General features: G+C 35.3%; 2 protein-coding genes across 3 annotated transcripts; both read left to right on the forward strand.

Moving 5' to 3' along the window:
- Nucleotides 1–276: 276 nt before the first annotated feature.
- Nucleotides 277–2,443, forward strand: LOC103344281 (borneol dehydrogenase, mitochondrial-like). The gene is made up of 2 exons (XM_089041991.1): nucleotides 277–435; nucleotides 1,393–2,443. Exons 1-2 carry the CDS (start codon nucleotides 392–394, stop codon nucleotides 2,165–2,167), a joined length of 819 nt encoding a protein of 272 aa, XP_088898117.1. The 5' UTR covers nucleotides 277–391; the 3' UTR covers nucleotides 2,168–2,443.
- Nucleotides 2,444–6,437: 3,994 nt separating this feature from the next.
- Nucleotides 6,438–11,059, forward strand: LOC103328987 (uncharacterized). Of its 2 annotated transcripts, XM_008231425.3 has the most exons (4): nucleotides 6,438–6,711; nucleotides 7,769–7,947; nucleotides 9,726–9,833; nucleotides 10,670–11,059. In XM_008231425.3, the coding sequence occupies exons 2-4, from the start codon at nucleotides 7,786–7,788 to the stop codon at nucleotides 10,685–10,687; spliced, it is 288 nt and encodes a 95-aa protein (XP_008229647.1). In that variant the 5' UTR covers nucleotides 6,438–6,711; nucleotides 7,769–7,785; the 3' UTR covers nucleotides 10,688–11,059. The 2 variants fall into 2 exon arrangements, with proteins under 2 accessions (XP_008229647.1, XP_008229640.2); XM_008231418.3 differs by lacking the exon at nucleotides 10,670–11,059 and having other exon boundaries at nucleotides 6,440–6,711; nucleotides 9,726–10,148.
- The last annotated feature ends 6,037 nt before the right edge of the window (nucleotides 11,060–17,096 follow it).

Here is a 17,096-nt window from a genome sequence, read left to right on the forward strand (position 1 = left end):
AAAGTCAACATAAAAGGTTGGGACCCACGGCTACATCCCCGAATTTACACCTCCCCACTGAAGCAAAAAACATATTTATACCCCGGAGATGTAAAGGGGATGTAAAAGTGGCTTTACACCCCTGAATTTACACTCCCCCACTGTGGATGCTCTTATAGACTACACAATACGAGTAGTAGTCTTTTTTGCACTCATTAAGTGCGAGTACTATAGTGGGTAGCAGAAATAATTGTAGTAAATATAAGCATGATACGCATGTCACAAATGGACTTATAAATATAGCTACAAGTCTACTATTAGTTACACTCGGAAGTCCAAAGAAGAGCTTAGAAAAACTTTGGTGACGGTCTCCAGCAAGTGAATTTTCTTGTTATACTGGTTTGAAAATTTGATGACTATGGGAAATTTCTCATTACTCGCTGCTGCTGCAAGAAGGTATTATAATTTATATGCATCTATTTACTTTTTTTTTTTCCCTCTTCACACCTATCCTAAATCTTGTTATTTTCATTTTAAGCTCTGGTGACTATCGTGGCTGTGTGCCAGCCCTAAGTTGCCTTTTGAGTTCTAATTATGTTTTAAAAATAATAATCAAACGAGGATGCAATGTAAGATGGAAATAGAATTACTTTATTTCAATTGGTCCTTGACTCCTGCCAAAAAAAAAAAAAAAGAGAGGGAGGGGGCTTTTGAGTAATTAGTTATTTTCCCACATAAAACAACACTCAGAATGCTAGTTAGGGCGGCCATGATTGTTGGTGTACTCTTTATATAAATTTGTATTTCATGAGAATAAGTCACATGATGGATATAAAATTGTATGCGGCTGGGGGTTCTGGTGTTTGTGAATGGGGTACCTTGCCTCCAGTTTGGCTGGTCCCCTCAATGGCCAATGATGTAAACATCCGTTTTGTTGATTAATGAATGCATACCAATTATCGTTTTTGGCAACAAAAAAAGAGTATATAATGTATTTGTGACACATATACGGGGAGGGTTTGAATTTGAATGCAAGAAGGTCGGCTCACTGCCTCTTTAGGGTTGAATTATGAATCTATGATTTAAACCTCATACTTTTGACGATTATCATAGCACCCTCTAGGTTTGTATTGGTCAAGGTCATTCATATGTTGCTAATTATCTTACAAGAACGACCAATGGAGAAGATGCACTTATAAAATCTATAGATCTTATATGCTAGGGATCAGATCTAAATTACTCTTCTATTTTATTTCAAAATTTCCCCCTTCGTAATTTCTATATCAAATCCATGTAATACTAAATCCAACTTCCTTATGCTGATGAGTGGAACATAAGACTTTCACCATATGAAAGTGATGCCATTGTTATTTATGTTTTTACTGAAACTAACACTCTGCGTCAATATTGAAGGCTTGAAGGTAAAGTGGCACTAATCACTGGTGGGGCGAGCGGCATAGGAGAGTCCACTGTAAGACTCTTCTCAAAACATGGAGCTAAAGTTGTGATTGCAGATGTGCAAGACGACTTGGCTGAATCTATTTGCAGAGACCTAAGCTCTTCGTCCACTTCTTTCGTCCATTGCGACGTAACGAAAGAAGAAGACGTCGAAAATGCTGTTAAAACAGCCACAAGCAAATATGGAAAGCTAGACATCATGTTCAACAATGCAGGCATAGCTGGTACAGCAAAAACCAACATCCTTGACAATGACAAGGCAGAATTTGAGCAAGTGATTGGGGTAAATTTGGTTGGTGTGTTTTTGGGTATCAAACATGCAGCTCGTGTTATGATCTCAGCTGGCCAAGGAAGCATAATTAACACTGCCAGTGCTTGTTCCACCATTGGGGGGTGCGCATCACATGCGTACACGAGTTCAAAGCATGGAGTACTAGGGCTGGTGAGAAATACGGCCATAGAGCTTGGACAACACGGTATTCGGGTGAATTGTGTGTCGCCATATATAGTTGCCACGCCGTTGGCGAAGGACTTCTTTAAGCTTGATGATGATGGAGTTCATGGTGTTTATTCCAACCTTAAAGGAGAGGTTCTTAAGACAGAAGATATTGCTGAAGCTGCTCTTTACTTGGGAAGTGATGAGTCAAAGTATGTTAGTGGACATAATCTTTTGGTAGATGGAGGCTTCACTAATGTGAACGCAAGGTTTTGCATCTTTGAACAAGCTTGAGAAAAATGTTCAATGTAATAAGTTGGCAAAATAAAAACGGAATGCCTAAACGCATATGTTGTTTAGTTCCAACTGTAGAATTTCAGACTTTTGCTCTGATCTTGGTTCACTTTCTTTGAGAATCCTCTTCTTGATGTGGTAGATGATTTCTTGGATTTCTCCAGTACAAGAGCCATCTGTAACTAGCCCAATGGGTTGTTTGTCTCTTGGCTTAGTTTTCTGCTTGGGCTTTAAGCCTTTGTTGTGAAAGAGTTAAATAAAATAACATTGAATTCATTTTCAAGTTCCAATAAATAGCTATAGCGAAATGCCCATCCTTTTTCTTCTCAAAAATCAATTTTTTTTTTCCATTGTAGGAAATAAATTTCACTGGGGGTTCGATCGTGGGTGCCATAGGGGGAAGGGCAATCCACCACCGCTGTGGTGGGAACCCATTGGCTAAAAAATCCGTTTCTGAGTTCAAGCCTTGTAAGTGATATGTCATAATTGCGATATTGGACATATGTGACATATGAGAAAATAAGAGATTTTTACCTTCTTCTTTTTTAATTTAAATAATTAGGGAAACATTATAAACCATGAGGTGGGAAGTAGGGGTGGATACGGTCTGATTTGGTTTGATTTTCACCTCAAATCGGAATTAGAACCAATACTATTTAACCTATTCGGTTTGGTCTGGTTTTAGTGAAAAAAATTATAAAACCAGCTAGTTCAGTTTGAACTGGTTCTGGTATAGTTTCCAATTCAGTCCGATTTTAGATTGGATTACTATTATTATTTTTATATAAATTCCAACTAAAATTTTATTTTTTGGGCTTAAAAAACAAATAAGGGCCTTGTAGTTGGGCTTGATGGCTTGGAAGAGTGTATGGGCTTGAAGAAAGATTAGGCTTGCAGAAAAAATTGGGTTAGGCCTAATATTATATAAATAAATAATATGCATTTAAGCCAGTTCGGTTTGGCTCGGTTTATTTTTTTACTACAAGAACTGGAATTAGAATTGGACCAAACTGGTCCGGTTCAATTTTTTGCCAACTTGGTCCATTTTTGGTCAACTCGGTTTTTCCCCCTTGTTTTTTCGACTCAATGTGACTCGGTTTCTTGGTTTGAATGCCCATCCCTAATGAGAAGATAGGTGTTTACGAAGATTTTGGGGAAAAAAAAAAATATTGCTGAAACATTGAAATGGAAGAAGAAAAGACTAATGACCAAAAGACGTTAAGTCAATTTGGGCTTTTTTTTTCTTTTTTAATTGAGAGAAAATTAAGCTATTGTCTTAAGGTAATGTGTCAACTTGAAGTTTCTTGGATTAAATAGGAAAAAATTAAACATATAATTAGCGTAGAAGATCCAAAAAGAGGATTTATATACCACATAAAAAAAATCCTCAAATTGCAATAAATTGCTTTAAATGATTAGCAATTTGACACAAGAGGCCATGATTAGCAATTTCCTTCCCTACCCACCTTCCCTCCCTCGCCCTTTCCCCTCATGATCATTCTTTGTTCCTTCGTTTTGTTATGTGGAATCAGCCACCGTGAAACGTGGTCATTGCCATGAAATTGTCCTTGTCTTTTGACCCATGTACACAGGCGGATCTATGTGAGCGAGTGGGCTCTAGCCAGGGCTGAATTTTTAGTATATACAACTTAGACTAAGTTGTCCAAGCCCAAACTAGGTAAATCAAATATTAGCCTACACCTCTATGTAGAAATAAGCCCACCTCTGTGTAATCCCAGTTTTAGATTGATTGGAATCCATGTGATGCAACTTTGGAGCCCTTGTTATGCATTTTTATAATAAAGATAGATACTTTTTTTATATAATAAATGTTGTTGATATGTGCTCCTGTTGGCCTCACAACCTTCAAAAGAAAGGCCCTACGTGCTCCATAAAGGTAATATAATAGATTGTTTATTATAAAGGTAAATGATAATTTCCTCTTTATCATGCTCCATTTTGTGTGTTGCAACACAATGTTTTCATATAAATTGTTTTTTTTCTTCATGAAAACCGTTAAATTGTTTACTGGAGATTAAAGATACAAATATAAGCATGATGTTCTGGTTTTTTCTCTGTAATTCTTTTCTACTATACTCTTTCCTTTGCTCAATCCATATTGTTATGATGGTATCAGTGCTCATCTCGATACTTCTATAATTTCTCATATCTTTTTTTCAATTTCTACTTTATGAAGCTCCGTTCTGATTTTAGGCACAAGGCCTTTACTAAATTTATGAACTTTTCAATTTCTCTGAGATTCTTTTGTGTTTTTTTTTTGAATTTTTGGTTCTTTTAAGTTACTTTTGCTTCCTAAATCTTGGCTTATATGATGATGGTTAACCATAATCAATGTTATATGGGGAAAAAACATAACCACCATTATAATAGATATTTAGCAAACTCCCATAAAAATTTCCGGATCTACCATTGCCCACATATACAAGGAAGATATCGTGTTGCGTTGGGTTTGGGTTTAGCCGATACAACACTATAGATTTAGCTGATATGGCCTAAGTTGCACGGACACAGGTACGGGGACACGGGAACGCGACACGGGGACACGGGGACAAGGAAAATTTCAAAAAATTAGGACACGGCAATTAAAATAATAATTTATTCTCAATACTTCAATGTCACATAATTCCATAAAACAAAACAAATAGCTAATGTTCATCATCCATACATAATAATTAATAGACCACAAAATAAAACATAAATGATCTAACTCTCAATCTTCTTCAAGCATCTATGTCTTCATTATTGTTGTTATTATTTGTTGTGTTTCTCTTAAAAAAAAATAGAAGAAAGAATTGTCACCTCACCACCAAGTCCAGCTCTTCTACTGTTGTGGAGGGAGATAAGAAAAGAAAATAGAGAACATAAATAAATGCATTTGAATTTAGCACACTCCCATAAAAATTTCCGGATCTACCATTGCCCACATATACAAGGAAGATATCGTGTTGCGTTGGGTTTGGGTTTAGACGATGCAACACTATAGATTTAGCTGATATGGCCTATGTTGCACGGACACGGGAACGAGACATGGGGACACGGCGACAAGGAAAATCTCAAAAAATTAGGACACGGGTACGGCTAGGACACGGCAATTAAAATAATAATTTATTCTCAATACTTCAATGTCACATAATTCCATAAAACAAAACAAATAGCTTATGTTCATCATCCATAGATAATAATTAATAGACCACAAAATAAAACATAAATGATCTAACTCTCAATCTTCTTCAAGCATCTATGTCTTCATTATTGTTGTTATTATTTGTTGTGTTTCTCTTGAAAAAAAATTGAAGAAAGAATTGTCAACTCACCACCAAGTCCAACTCTTCTATTGTTGTGGAGGGAGATAAAAAAAAGAAAATAGAGAACATAAATAAATGCATTTGAAAACAGAGAAAACAAAATTGCAAAGAGACTTACCTTGTGCAAAACTAGGAGAAGGGGGGAGGAGCTATGACGGAGGAAATGAACTTTGGCAGCAGAAAAAGTGATATTTAGGTTTAAAATAGTCTTTTTTCACTTTTATCCCATATTTGTAAAAATATTTCAAATCAGTCCACCAAAGTTTCAAAAATTACATTTAGACCCCGGATTTATTTTAAAATTTTCAAACTGGTCCCTGTTGTGTCTTGACCATGTCGGAGCCGTGTCTTAACCGTTGACCATGTCCAATGTGTGTCGGGGGCGTGTCGAAGTTGTGTCGGCTGTGTTCGACACTCTAGCAGTTTGGAGTGTTCGTGCAACATAGGATATGGCGCTATCAAGGGCGGAACCAAAAAAATCTCAACAGGTGGACGACTAGGTAAAGTTATATTTAAAACAAGTCAAATATATATGTTTGATTTTTTTATCTCCAAAAACACACATTATCAAATAAAAATAAATAAGGCAAATATATATGTTTGACTTTTTCTATTCCCAAAAATATCCCTATTAATCTAGTTATGCCCATAGTCGTTATGAATCTCTTTGGGTTGCAGGATGTGGAGCGGTGGTCTTGCTTCTTATTTATTTATTTATTTTCCTATTTAGCTTTGATTCTCAATATGAATTTGCCGTTTTTAACATTTATATTTATGGGAGTAGAGATCACCCTTTTAACTTTGTGATCAGCAGGTGGGGGAGGTGATCTTGATAAAGATATTTGTTATGCAGACTTGGAGTAACTTATGACCCTTGGATCACTTGAACAGTCAAGATACTTTAAAGCAGAAAAATGCAGGACTTCTAAAGTAGAGGATCCCAACCCTCGCAGACCACAAAGCCCTTCTCGCCATTTCTGATGTCCGCCGGATGTCAATTCTTTTTCAAGAAAATTCACATCCTATTCAACACAAATTAAATTCGTATTTAAAAAAAACACACAAATTAAATTAATCAGTCTGAACCCAAAAATAAAAAATAAAATAAAATAAAAATCATTGCAGCGGTCAGCAGATGGCGTTTATCAATTCTAGTAGCCATATTCAAGTATCGAGGCACCGATCATGAACTTAGGGTTCTATTGACCACGCCAATCTGTAAGTCTTCCCTTTCATTTCCATTGCCGTCAGCTAATTTCCTATTGTTGGTTGAGTCTCAATTTCTGGATTCTGTTTGTTTCCCGGGAAAATTCAAATTCTTGGAAGGGAAACCGTTTCGCGTTTCAATCATAAATCAATTATTTGTATTTGTATGGGATTGGTTGAGACAGAGCCTAATTGAACTGCTTTGTAATTAGTTGAATCTAATTTGATCGTTTGGATTTAATTGAAGTGAAACTAACAAGTTTGACATGTGCCCTTTTTTTTTTTGACATAAGAGGGTTGGATTGATTTCATTTCAGCGTTGTTTCTTATTACTTATGATTTTTCATTTGCATCCTATGACTTTGATTGTTTCAAATTTTCTTCGGTTAGTGTATCTTCTCATGTGCTGCTTCAGTGAACATTGGGTTTGTTTGGTTGCTGGGAATTTTTGGGACCTGAAAAGGGTCATTATTTTCTCAATGGTAGACTCTGAGTCATTTGAACAAGTAATAATGATTGCCAGAATAAGGTGCTTCATTAATTTCAATGGGGAATTGTTTATGAGGAAAGTGTCGACGCTAGAAAGGTTGGATGTTTGTTTAAAGCAGAAAGATTTTATTTCGGCAGAAACTGGTTCTTGTAGAAAGTTCTCTTTGCTTTTTCTTCAGACCCATAAGCATTAGAGCCTTTGTGGAAAAAATTTCTGAGACGCAAAAGACTGCTTAGGAAATGTTTTCTAAAGTAAAAGACTAGAAATATTTTCCACCTGATGTAAAGTTGAAGCAGAGGCAGAATCAGGAAAACATTCTCTTGAAATAATGTGCCTAAGCTACCGAACAGTATTCACTAGAACTTTGTTCCTTAAACATCTATTTCATGTGAAGGAAATCGAGGGCAATTTTAATTTCCTTCTTAAACTCTTTTGCAATACTAGAAATCAAAGCAATGTAAGTCGTGGAATATAGAACTAGAATATAACTCCTGCTTCCTTTAAGTGTTTATGCTGATTGCTAACCAACTGAAGATTCTTGGTTTGTGATTTTTTTTTTCTTGACTTGAATTTGAACAGGTGTAGTAGAACTGTGAATGATGTCAAGACCTGTGTTGCTTGTTTTTCTGCTTATTGTTCTCATAATCACTTCCCAGTTTGAGTGGAGGCAACCACTTGTGGTTGACCTTGATGCAACTCCAAGCATCTCTCAAAAGCAGAATCAGATCTCAGATAGAGAAGAAGCCGTAAAAGAGAAGGTGACAAGTTCTTCCTAATTCCAGTATTCTTTTTTGTATTTGATTATAAAATGGAGATGTTTATTGTGCAAAATCTTTCTTGAACTTTATGATGAGCTGCGTTTTGTATATTTTCTTTCATTAGCTGGAATGCTCGTTGATATTACGTGAAACGAAAATTGAATGTTTTTTTCTCAGTTAGTGTTAGTTAACTGCAAGCATCTGATTTTATTTATTTGTGTTTCTTTTTTATCCTATTTCATTTCATAAGGTTTAAAACTCATATGGAAGTTGCAACCTGAATCCAATTACCTCCCTGATTCTACCCCTAGCCCCAACAAAAACCACATTGTGTTCTCCTTTCACTTCCCCTCTTAGCAAATGCGAGATCTAATACTTTAGTTTCGCTGTTTCGACCAAAAAAAAAAAAAAACTTTAGTTTCGCTGTTCACTAACCACCAGCAATGTTTATTTCCATCCCCCTATAATTAGTTTGTGAGTAGATGAAGCTAGTTAACTTGCTTCTGTAGCATTAACTAAAACAAGCATGAAGTTCTTCTCCTCGAGACAAAAACATTTATGTAGGTTTATTTTGACCGTATATAGATTGCTTGAATAAAGTTGGAAAGCAATTAGGTAGTATCAAGAAAGAAGCATCCATGTTCTTTTGAGCGTAAGTCATAGTTATACATTGTCTACACTTTTTCGTACTTCTGCTTTATTTGACCTATATACAGCTTTCTTGTTATCCTGCTTTGTGACAACTATTGTTTCCATATAACTTTCTCCTTGCTCTGTATGGTTGGGGTTGAATGGGAGCAGTTGATTTTTACCATTTAGGTTCCCTGACTTGTTTCCCGTTTGAATCAGAAACCAATGTAGGTTCCTTGATTGTCAACAAAAGAAATAATAGAGGGAGATAAAATTTAGAAGCTTACAAAGAATGGGGAGAAGTAGAACAAGAGGCGAGAAAAACCAAATTAGGCTAAACTCTCTCTTTTGGCTGATAAAATTAGGGTTAACTAAAAAAATTGTTTCCACATCAATATGCCCAAGTTAATACCCCATTACAATAAAGCTTCATTTATATAGACAACCCCAACTTAATTAAATACTTATAATATACACTGCAATAGTTAAACGAAACAATTAATTTCTGAATTCTAATCAAATATACATAATTTCTATTCTGGATTTTACGCTTAAAATGATCTCAATTCTCTGCATATATCGTCCTCACTTTATAGAAAAAAGCTCATAACAAGGCAATATTGTCTAGGACTTTCTTATTAATTTATCCAATCATTTTTGTGGTACTTGGTTTCTATGGTTTTTATCATTCTTTTAGTTTCCTTTATTTTTTTGGGTTATAGTGAGAACGCTTAGAATTCGTGCATACATGTCTCCTTAGAACTGTTTTCCTCGTACCATGCAAGGATAACGCATCAAAGAACCTTATACAAATTTTCTCTACGTTTCGTGCTTTGGGTGACTTGGTAGTTAACTTATGATTCCTATGCCCTATGGTTTCCCATATATGTGATGCCAGGAAATGACATTAGTCTCACCAATGTAGTCTTGGTTATCTTTAAACTGATACTATCGCTTAGATGAGAGAAATGCTTACTCAGTGTATTTGAAATTGATAATTATGTACTGTGGTTTAAGTAAATTATTAATCTACACTAATGATTTGTTTCTAATCCATCTTCTAAGTGAATCTACATTGTTTACAAGAAGTTCTTCTGTGGCTTGTGTTGCAAGTGTCCCTCAAATCTAACACGTCTCACTTGTCATAGATCATATTATTGCAAGAAAAGAACATTCAGAGACTAAATGAGCTTGTTCGTAGTCTCCGGGAACAGTTGGTACAGTGTAGGAGCAAGACTCAGACCACAAATCACACTGTAAGCTTCCTAACTGAACCTGTTACTGAACTTGAACAACATCAGACATTCAAGGACTAGGTTGAGCCCATGGAAATATTTGGCTAACACTTGTAATATGTTTGACCTGTAAAAACCTTTGTTTTTTGACCAAGTTACACAATTTACTTTGAGTTTAGAATGGAAACTACTCATGGTGTCAGTGGCCTACCACACTAGGCAGAAGTTATTCAAATGTAAAGTTCACATCTCAAAGAATCTTGTTGTCACATTATGACTACATTTTCTCTCGTTAAAAGAAATGTTATAGCCAGAGCAATTATTTATTCAAACAAAGTTTTATTTATGCCTATGAGGGTTTAGTTTTAATTAAGAGAGATTTTTTGAGTGTTTATCTCCTCCTTAGCTGCTGCAGAGTAATTTAGATGAGGATAAGATTGGTCTTATGAGGCATAGAACTGTTTCTGTTTAGTTTAGTTTTGGGCTCTGCCCCTATTTTACCCAAAAAAGAAGAAGAAAACACAGGGATGAGAGATATGTAGAAAGAGAATGCATAGAACAATTTCTATCTTAACTACAAAAATCTACCTAAACTCTTAGGTCAGACTAGCCCTGAACTTGTCAACATTTTAACACTCTACTCAACTTCCCGACAACCATCCTAGCAACACACCGCCACAAAACCTCGCGCTCCCCGCCGTTGCCCTCTCCCCAGTCCACATTCCCCATCGCCTTAGTCATTTTCTTCAAAATTACAAATCTGGATCTGGGTCTTTTTCGTTGTTTTTATTCTCTTGGATTTGATTTCGGTTTTGTTGCCATTTTGGGGCTCATTGGATGGTGCGGTAATGGAACAGGTTGCAGGAAATATGTAGCATCATCATCCGTTGGGACCTGCTCCTAAGCCACCTACTACTTTAGAAGGAGAAGTGTGTCATGTATTTCATCATCAAACATCACTTTTAACGGATTTCCCATCTATTTGTGGTGGGTTGTTTAGCTGCTTCATCTCATCCTACACAAATCACATATATAGTAGAAAATGAGACATCACACCAAAAGCCAAATGACTATTAATATGCAAAGCAAGAGGAGGTTACTATAGTACATTTACATCTTCAGCCCCATGTCCGCATAAGAATCAACAATAACACACCAAATGTAATTGTATAAGCTCTTACATAAGCATTCTTGCCATCTTTCACGGTGAAGATTCAATGCGGCTTGGTTCGTCTCCGATTTCATAATTTTTCTATTTGATTTAGCCACAGACCACCATCAACACGATATTAACAACTTTCAAAATTGATACAAAACTTAAATAAACAAAAGGATGAAGCGAGACTTACATTTTCATATCTAATACGACTAAAAGCCCTTGTTCCAAAATGTTATACTTAGACCATGTACATTATCTGAACTGTTCATTTTCTAAGTCTTCATTCAAAGATCATTTTTGCAAAGAGATCCACTCGAACTCTGAAACCATTTAGCCATTTGGCTAGCACTTCAGTGCGACTAGTGGTAGTAGTAGTTCAAAGTATGCATGTACTTTTACTACGCAGGGTGGAGTCTCTTTCAATGCTACAGATACAATGAACCACTTTTTCTTTCTCCTTTTTTCTTCCAGTTGATCAACGGTTATATGAATTTAATAAGGCAGTGGTTTACCGTTGTCGTTAAAACTTAAACGATGTAAAACAACAACCATTTTAATGTCTGATTGGTTGTTAAAAGATCATAATTTCAGTTAAATCCAGTCAGTACGGGAGTGGAGGTTAATGCATTGCAGTTGAGGCTGACCGGACATAGTAATGTCATACCACTAGTTTTGCATGCTGTGCCTAAAAATGACTAACACTATTTAAAGTACATGTCCCCCCGTCCAGCAATGATATGCCACCTATATAAACCTCCTCCCCTCCACGTAAGTAATTTCAAATGATATAAAATAAATAAATCATGGACATAAGCGACTGTGAAGGTCAAATTCCACTTAACGTGGCCTAAGCTACATATTTGAACGGCCTACTCAACAAGGCACTAAGTAATCACGCTCTTTATTTTTAGTTAAAATTTAGTTAAAAACACTAAAAAATTATTTTAAAAACTCTCTATAAAATTTCAACTCCAATCATACTCTTTAGTTTAAAGAGTCATAAATATTTTTAATAATTTTTAAATAAAGTGTAGACACAAAAGTAATAATGAAAAATAGTTGGCGTTAAATAAATGCTTAAAATAATATTAAATAATAGAAGTATTTAATTATAGGAAGTCACTATGAGTCCTTTCTGTCTCCTCAGATTTAGGAATTCTTAGAATCTCCTTATTTTAGAAGCTGGATAGAGAGCACGGTTGGAGGTGGGTTTTTTCAATTCCTCTCTAAATTTTAGCTAAGGAGATAGTTTAAAGAGCTCATTATAGATGCTCTGAGCTTGTTAATAGTCAAATTCTAAAATTTTGGATCTCCTAAATCAGCCGCAAACTTGACTATCATCTTAAAAACTTGGTTGAATTTGTGACACGATCTATACATCTTCCAAGACATTTCACGAAAAGTCAAGTCTCTAATAGTAGTGTTACACATGTTGATAAAAATATATTGTCTAGTTATAACCTTTTTAAAGAATTTTTGCAGGTTTGTTGAAATATATTCAAAATTTTGAATTTTCTATCCCTCAGAAAAAATAAATAAAAAAGGTGAAAAAGAAAAGAAGCTGAAGGCAACAGAGAGAATGTATGGGAATATAATTTATTTATTTATATTTTTGGCTGTGATTTTAAATACACACACCAAACCCACCAGCCTCTCTAAATGAGGATAAATACATACATGCCGTGATTTATTATAATTTCCTGCACACATTCTTCCACCAAATTCTCCTTATTCTTCGATTTCCATACATATTAATCAACCATCAAATTTGACCCAAAAACTCTACCTTCCTCTTAAATTCATGGCCTTAGAGGTCCAAAAGTAGAACACCAAACCCATCTGTTGATGGGTATTCTTTGCCCAATGGCCTTATCTTAGTACGTCTCCTGCTATATATAGCTGGGTACCTTTCCATATCTTCACCAAACCATTCGGATGACTCTCTATCTCTAGCTTTCAATCTTGTTTTTGCCTGCCATATATAAGTACTACTGGTGAAGCCTCAGTTTGTACTTGATTAATTAAGGTAAGACATTGGTCTATTACATCATGTTTAAAAAAATTACAACTGTTTAATTAATGTCCTTGTATACTAATTTGTTTTTGATAGGTGAGAGATAAAGATGAGCAGAAGAGGAAGTACTAGTCCAAAGCTTGAATTGAAGCTAAACCTGTCTCCTCCAAGAGCTCGCTCACCAATTGGCTCCCCGAATGCCTCCGAAACATCCTCGAACATGTCGCTTGACCGCGGCTCTTGCGTGTCATCGGAGCCTGAACATCAGACAATGGACTACCAGAGCAGCCCTGAAGCGAAGGCCATGGTGCTTGCCGGGTGTCCACGGTGCCTCATGTATGTCATGCTATCTGATGCCGATCCGAAGTGTCCAAAATGCAAAAGCACAGTCTTGCTCGATTTCCTTATTAACGAAGAAAGCACCAAGAGGACAAGAATATAAGGAGGAACATGGCTTGCTTTTTGTTGTTCTCATGGCGCAAGTCAGTACAATATTTTGTCAGCCTTTTGAAGTCAGAACATGGCTTGGTTCTTGTGGTTAATTACGTCTTTTTCTTTTTCCTTTGTTCCCATTTTTTTTAACTTTGTTTTGCCCCATCCAGTTGATTGCCTTTAGGTTCAAGTAGCTATCCAGAGTTAGATTGTGAAATTGCGAAATTTCCTTTTGTAGGCACTTTTCTTTTTTCTATATGCATGCATCAAATCAAACATTGTGCTTTCTTGTTTAGTGGTAATGGTTCTGAAGATGTTATAGAATCCGACTTTTTTTCTCAATCACCAAATCAAACAAGGTTAGTGAGTTCTACAGAGGTGTCTCGTAATATCGTAACTTCATACTATGAGAAATTTGAGGCCAATAGTTTGGAAAAAAAGTTTGTTTTAAAAGCTTTATCAGTTTCTACCCAATAGTAGTAAGGATGTAATTATCATGGATTTCTGCTCAAATGAGGAACTGGGTTTTTATCCCACTTCATACATTAGCAGGTTTCTTGACATAATGCAATAAAGTCAAACTAAACAAAGAAGACCCAAAATACAGTGCTTGCTGAAATAGGTAGATCACACAATTAAGTCTTATTCAATGTTCTAAGTTTAGAGTAAATACGGCAGGGCCATGTAACCGGCCACTTCTCTCATTATCGGTTCAACCAATTTTATCCATCAATGTCGATGCAGAAGGTTACAGTGGTAGTTGGCCTAACTTCTCTAATATTCATGTTGTTGAATATCATATTTCCGGAACCTAACTTGAGCTTCAATTTTCCGGGGCTGGTAACTGAAGTGGTTAAGTTTTTCTTGCACCCAGGGTCCTACGTTTGAGAAAGGAAGCTTATGTCAAAAAAACAAAACAAAAACAAAAACAAAAGGACTTGAGCTCTAAATCCTAAACCCTAAGGCCCCATTTGGTTCATGAGAAAGGAGGCTTAGGGATGAAAAATCAATTGCTTTCTCATTTTTGGGTTCAGGCATGGGAAATCGTTGCCTTGCACATGGGAAAGTAGGGGAGAAAGTGAAGCTCTCCTCCTACCTCGGGTTTTGTTTTCCTCCTCATACGAAAGTTTGAGAAAATGAGCCAACATTAAATACATATTTTTCATGACCATTTTGTTTTCATTGACAATTTAGAATTACAATATAACATTAAATGTATTCTTTTTTTATGTGATTCCATATGGGTATAATTGAAAAATTAAACAAACTTTATTTTACATTCCTACACAAACCAACCATGTGAAAGGAAATAAAGTAACATAGGAAATGAATTTTCATTTCCCATCCCTTGGGAAATGACATGAAAAGTGATTTCCCCTCAAATCCATTCCGTGAACCAAACGGGGCCTAAGTACATGTAGCTAAACGATGAATTGCTCCCCTTAATTAAATCGGATATTGTTTGAGTGCTTTCTTAGCTCCTTTACATAAAAATCTTAATATATCACCTCTCTTTTTTTCTTTTTTTTTATTTATAAATTTATGAAAGTATTTTTTTTATTTATCAGATGAAAACGTTTATCTACGACACTGTAAAAAATAAAAATAAAAAAAAAAAACACTTTCCAAAAACACCAACTTTGGATTCACCGTACGTCTTTTTTTCAGACAACCGCATGCCTTCCCCTTGAAGCAAAAATTTAGAGTCACCGTAAATGGCAGAAAAATATAATTTTCTGATAAAATAGCAGAAATGAGAACTAAAATGGAGGGCTCATCACCATGCATGTTTGTGCCAAGCCAATGAGTGTATGTTTATCTGGTTGTCCTTGTTTATCTACAACCCTATTAATTACAACGTGGCTGCTATAATTGCGTCGGAACAACTCAAAGAAATAAGGTTCGACTTGAATGGACAAACCTTCACTTTTCTTTCCCCTTTTACTGTGTTTATTAGGTAAATGAAGAGCTGGTCATCAATGGTCATTCATTTGAGGGACACACACACACACACACACATATATATATATATATATAATGGATCCAAACCATCCATTTTAGGTATTCATTCATAGATCATCCTTACAAAAATTAAAAGTTTACAAAATCAATAACACGATTTCAAGAAAATAAAATTTCAATAACTCAATTGAGTGGTCAAATGATATCGATTATGATTTTGTAGAGATATATATATATATATATATATATATGTCCTCAAATGCTTATTTGAGTCCTTAAAAGTGCCTGCATATTGATTTTCCATCCACATGCCAAAATTTTGAAATGACAAATTAAAGATGTGCAGACATTAGCTAAAAGGGTTAATACAGCAAACACCTCAATGCTTTCACTCCAGACACCCCCATGAATTGCAAATTAAATCCTCCCCATTTGCATTCTGTCCAAATTAGTTGGCATCGGCATGAGAAAACTCTAATATTTTATACATAAAAAAGGGGGAGACTTTTAGCTATGCCTTCGAAACTTAATTGGTATCCTTTAACAATTGGCCTTTCAATTTGGTTGTTAGCCACCTAATCTTTCAAAATGTGTCAATTTGCCTCCTATTGTCAATTATGTTATTTTATGATGAATTTGACAGTTGGGAGAAAATGGATACATCTTAAAATATTAGGGGGCTCATAACCAAATTGAAGGTCAAGGAAGAAAGTTTGAAGATAGTTGGCTCAATATCACAAAACGTCCATAAGGTTTACGAAACTATCAGATTGCATCCCTAATTATTATTATTTTTGTCACTCGTGGTCTTCAAGGTTAGTAAGTGCGATCACAAATGATCCCGACTGTTAGGTTCCTTCAAAAACTCCGTTAGTTTGTTAACGTGGAGCATATATATATATATTACAAAACATTTCTGAGGTTCACACACCTATTACAAATGGTCTCTACAAAAATTTTAAATTTTAAAATTTAAAATTCATAAAATTTTGGTTTTCTTTTTAATTATTTATAAGGTTTATGAAACTATCAGATTGCATCTTTAATGTTTTTTTGTGTCATTCGTAGTCCTCAAGGTTAGTATGTGTGATCACAAATGGTCATTGCCGTTAGGTTCGGTCAAAAACTCCGTTAGTTTGCTGATATGGTATATATGTATATCACAAAACATCTTTGAGGTTCATGCACCTTTCACAAATGGTCCATGTGAAATTTTTTAATTTTTTAATTAAAATATATATTATATTTTAAATACATGTGACACTATATTATTGTAGATGTGGGCTCCATATATATGCCACATCAACAACCGGATTGTTGAGGAAGTAAAATCCATCTCGTGCAAATTTGGGCTTTGAGCTTAGAATTGGGCCCATGACTGGCGACACGAGTGCAACTGATTATGTTGTTGTGACATATGGACATTTTAGGCCAAATTCCATTGTTTACTTTCACTTTTTAGCATTTAAAGTTTTAATAATATTTTTGGGAATTTTGTTATTTTCCGTTTTTGGTTCCAATTTGGGTTTTCTAGTGTGTCTAGAGTTGTATATGGATAAAAGGGATCCATCAGTGCATCTCTGGATAATAATATTCATATTTGTATTCAATAAATTTTGAGGTTTTACTCAATTCCTGGTGGGGAATCTAGTTTGCTGATGGACTTCAGCTTTGTTCTGAAGGGTTATTGTTCGATTTCCCTTGTTGTTTTTCGTTA

This window comes from Prunus mume, linkage group LG1 (genome assembly GCF_029339155.1).
Source record: "Prunus mume cultivar Tortuosa linkage group LG1, ASM2933915v1, whole genome shotgun sequence".
NCBI lineage: Eukaryota > Viridiplantae > Streptophyta > Magnoliopsida > Rosales > Rosaceae > Prunus > Prunus mume.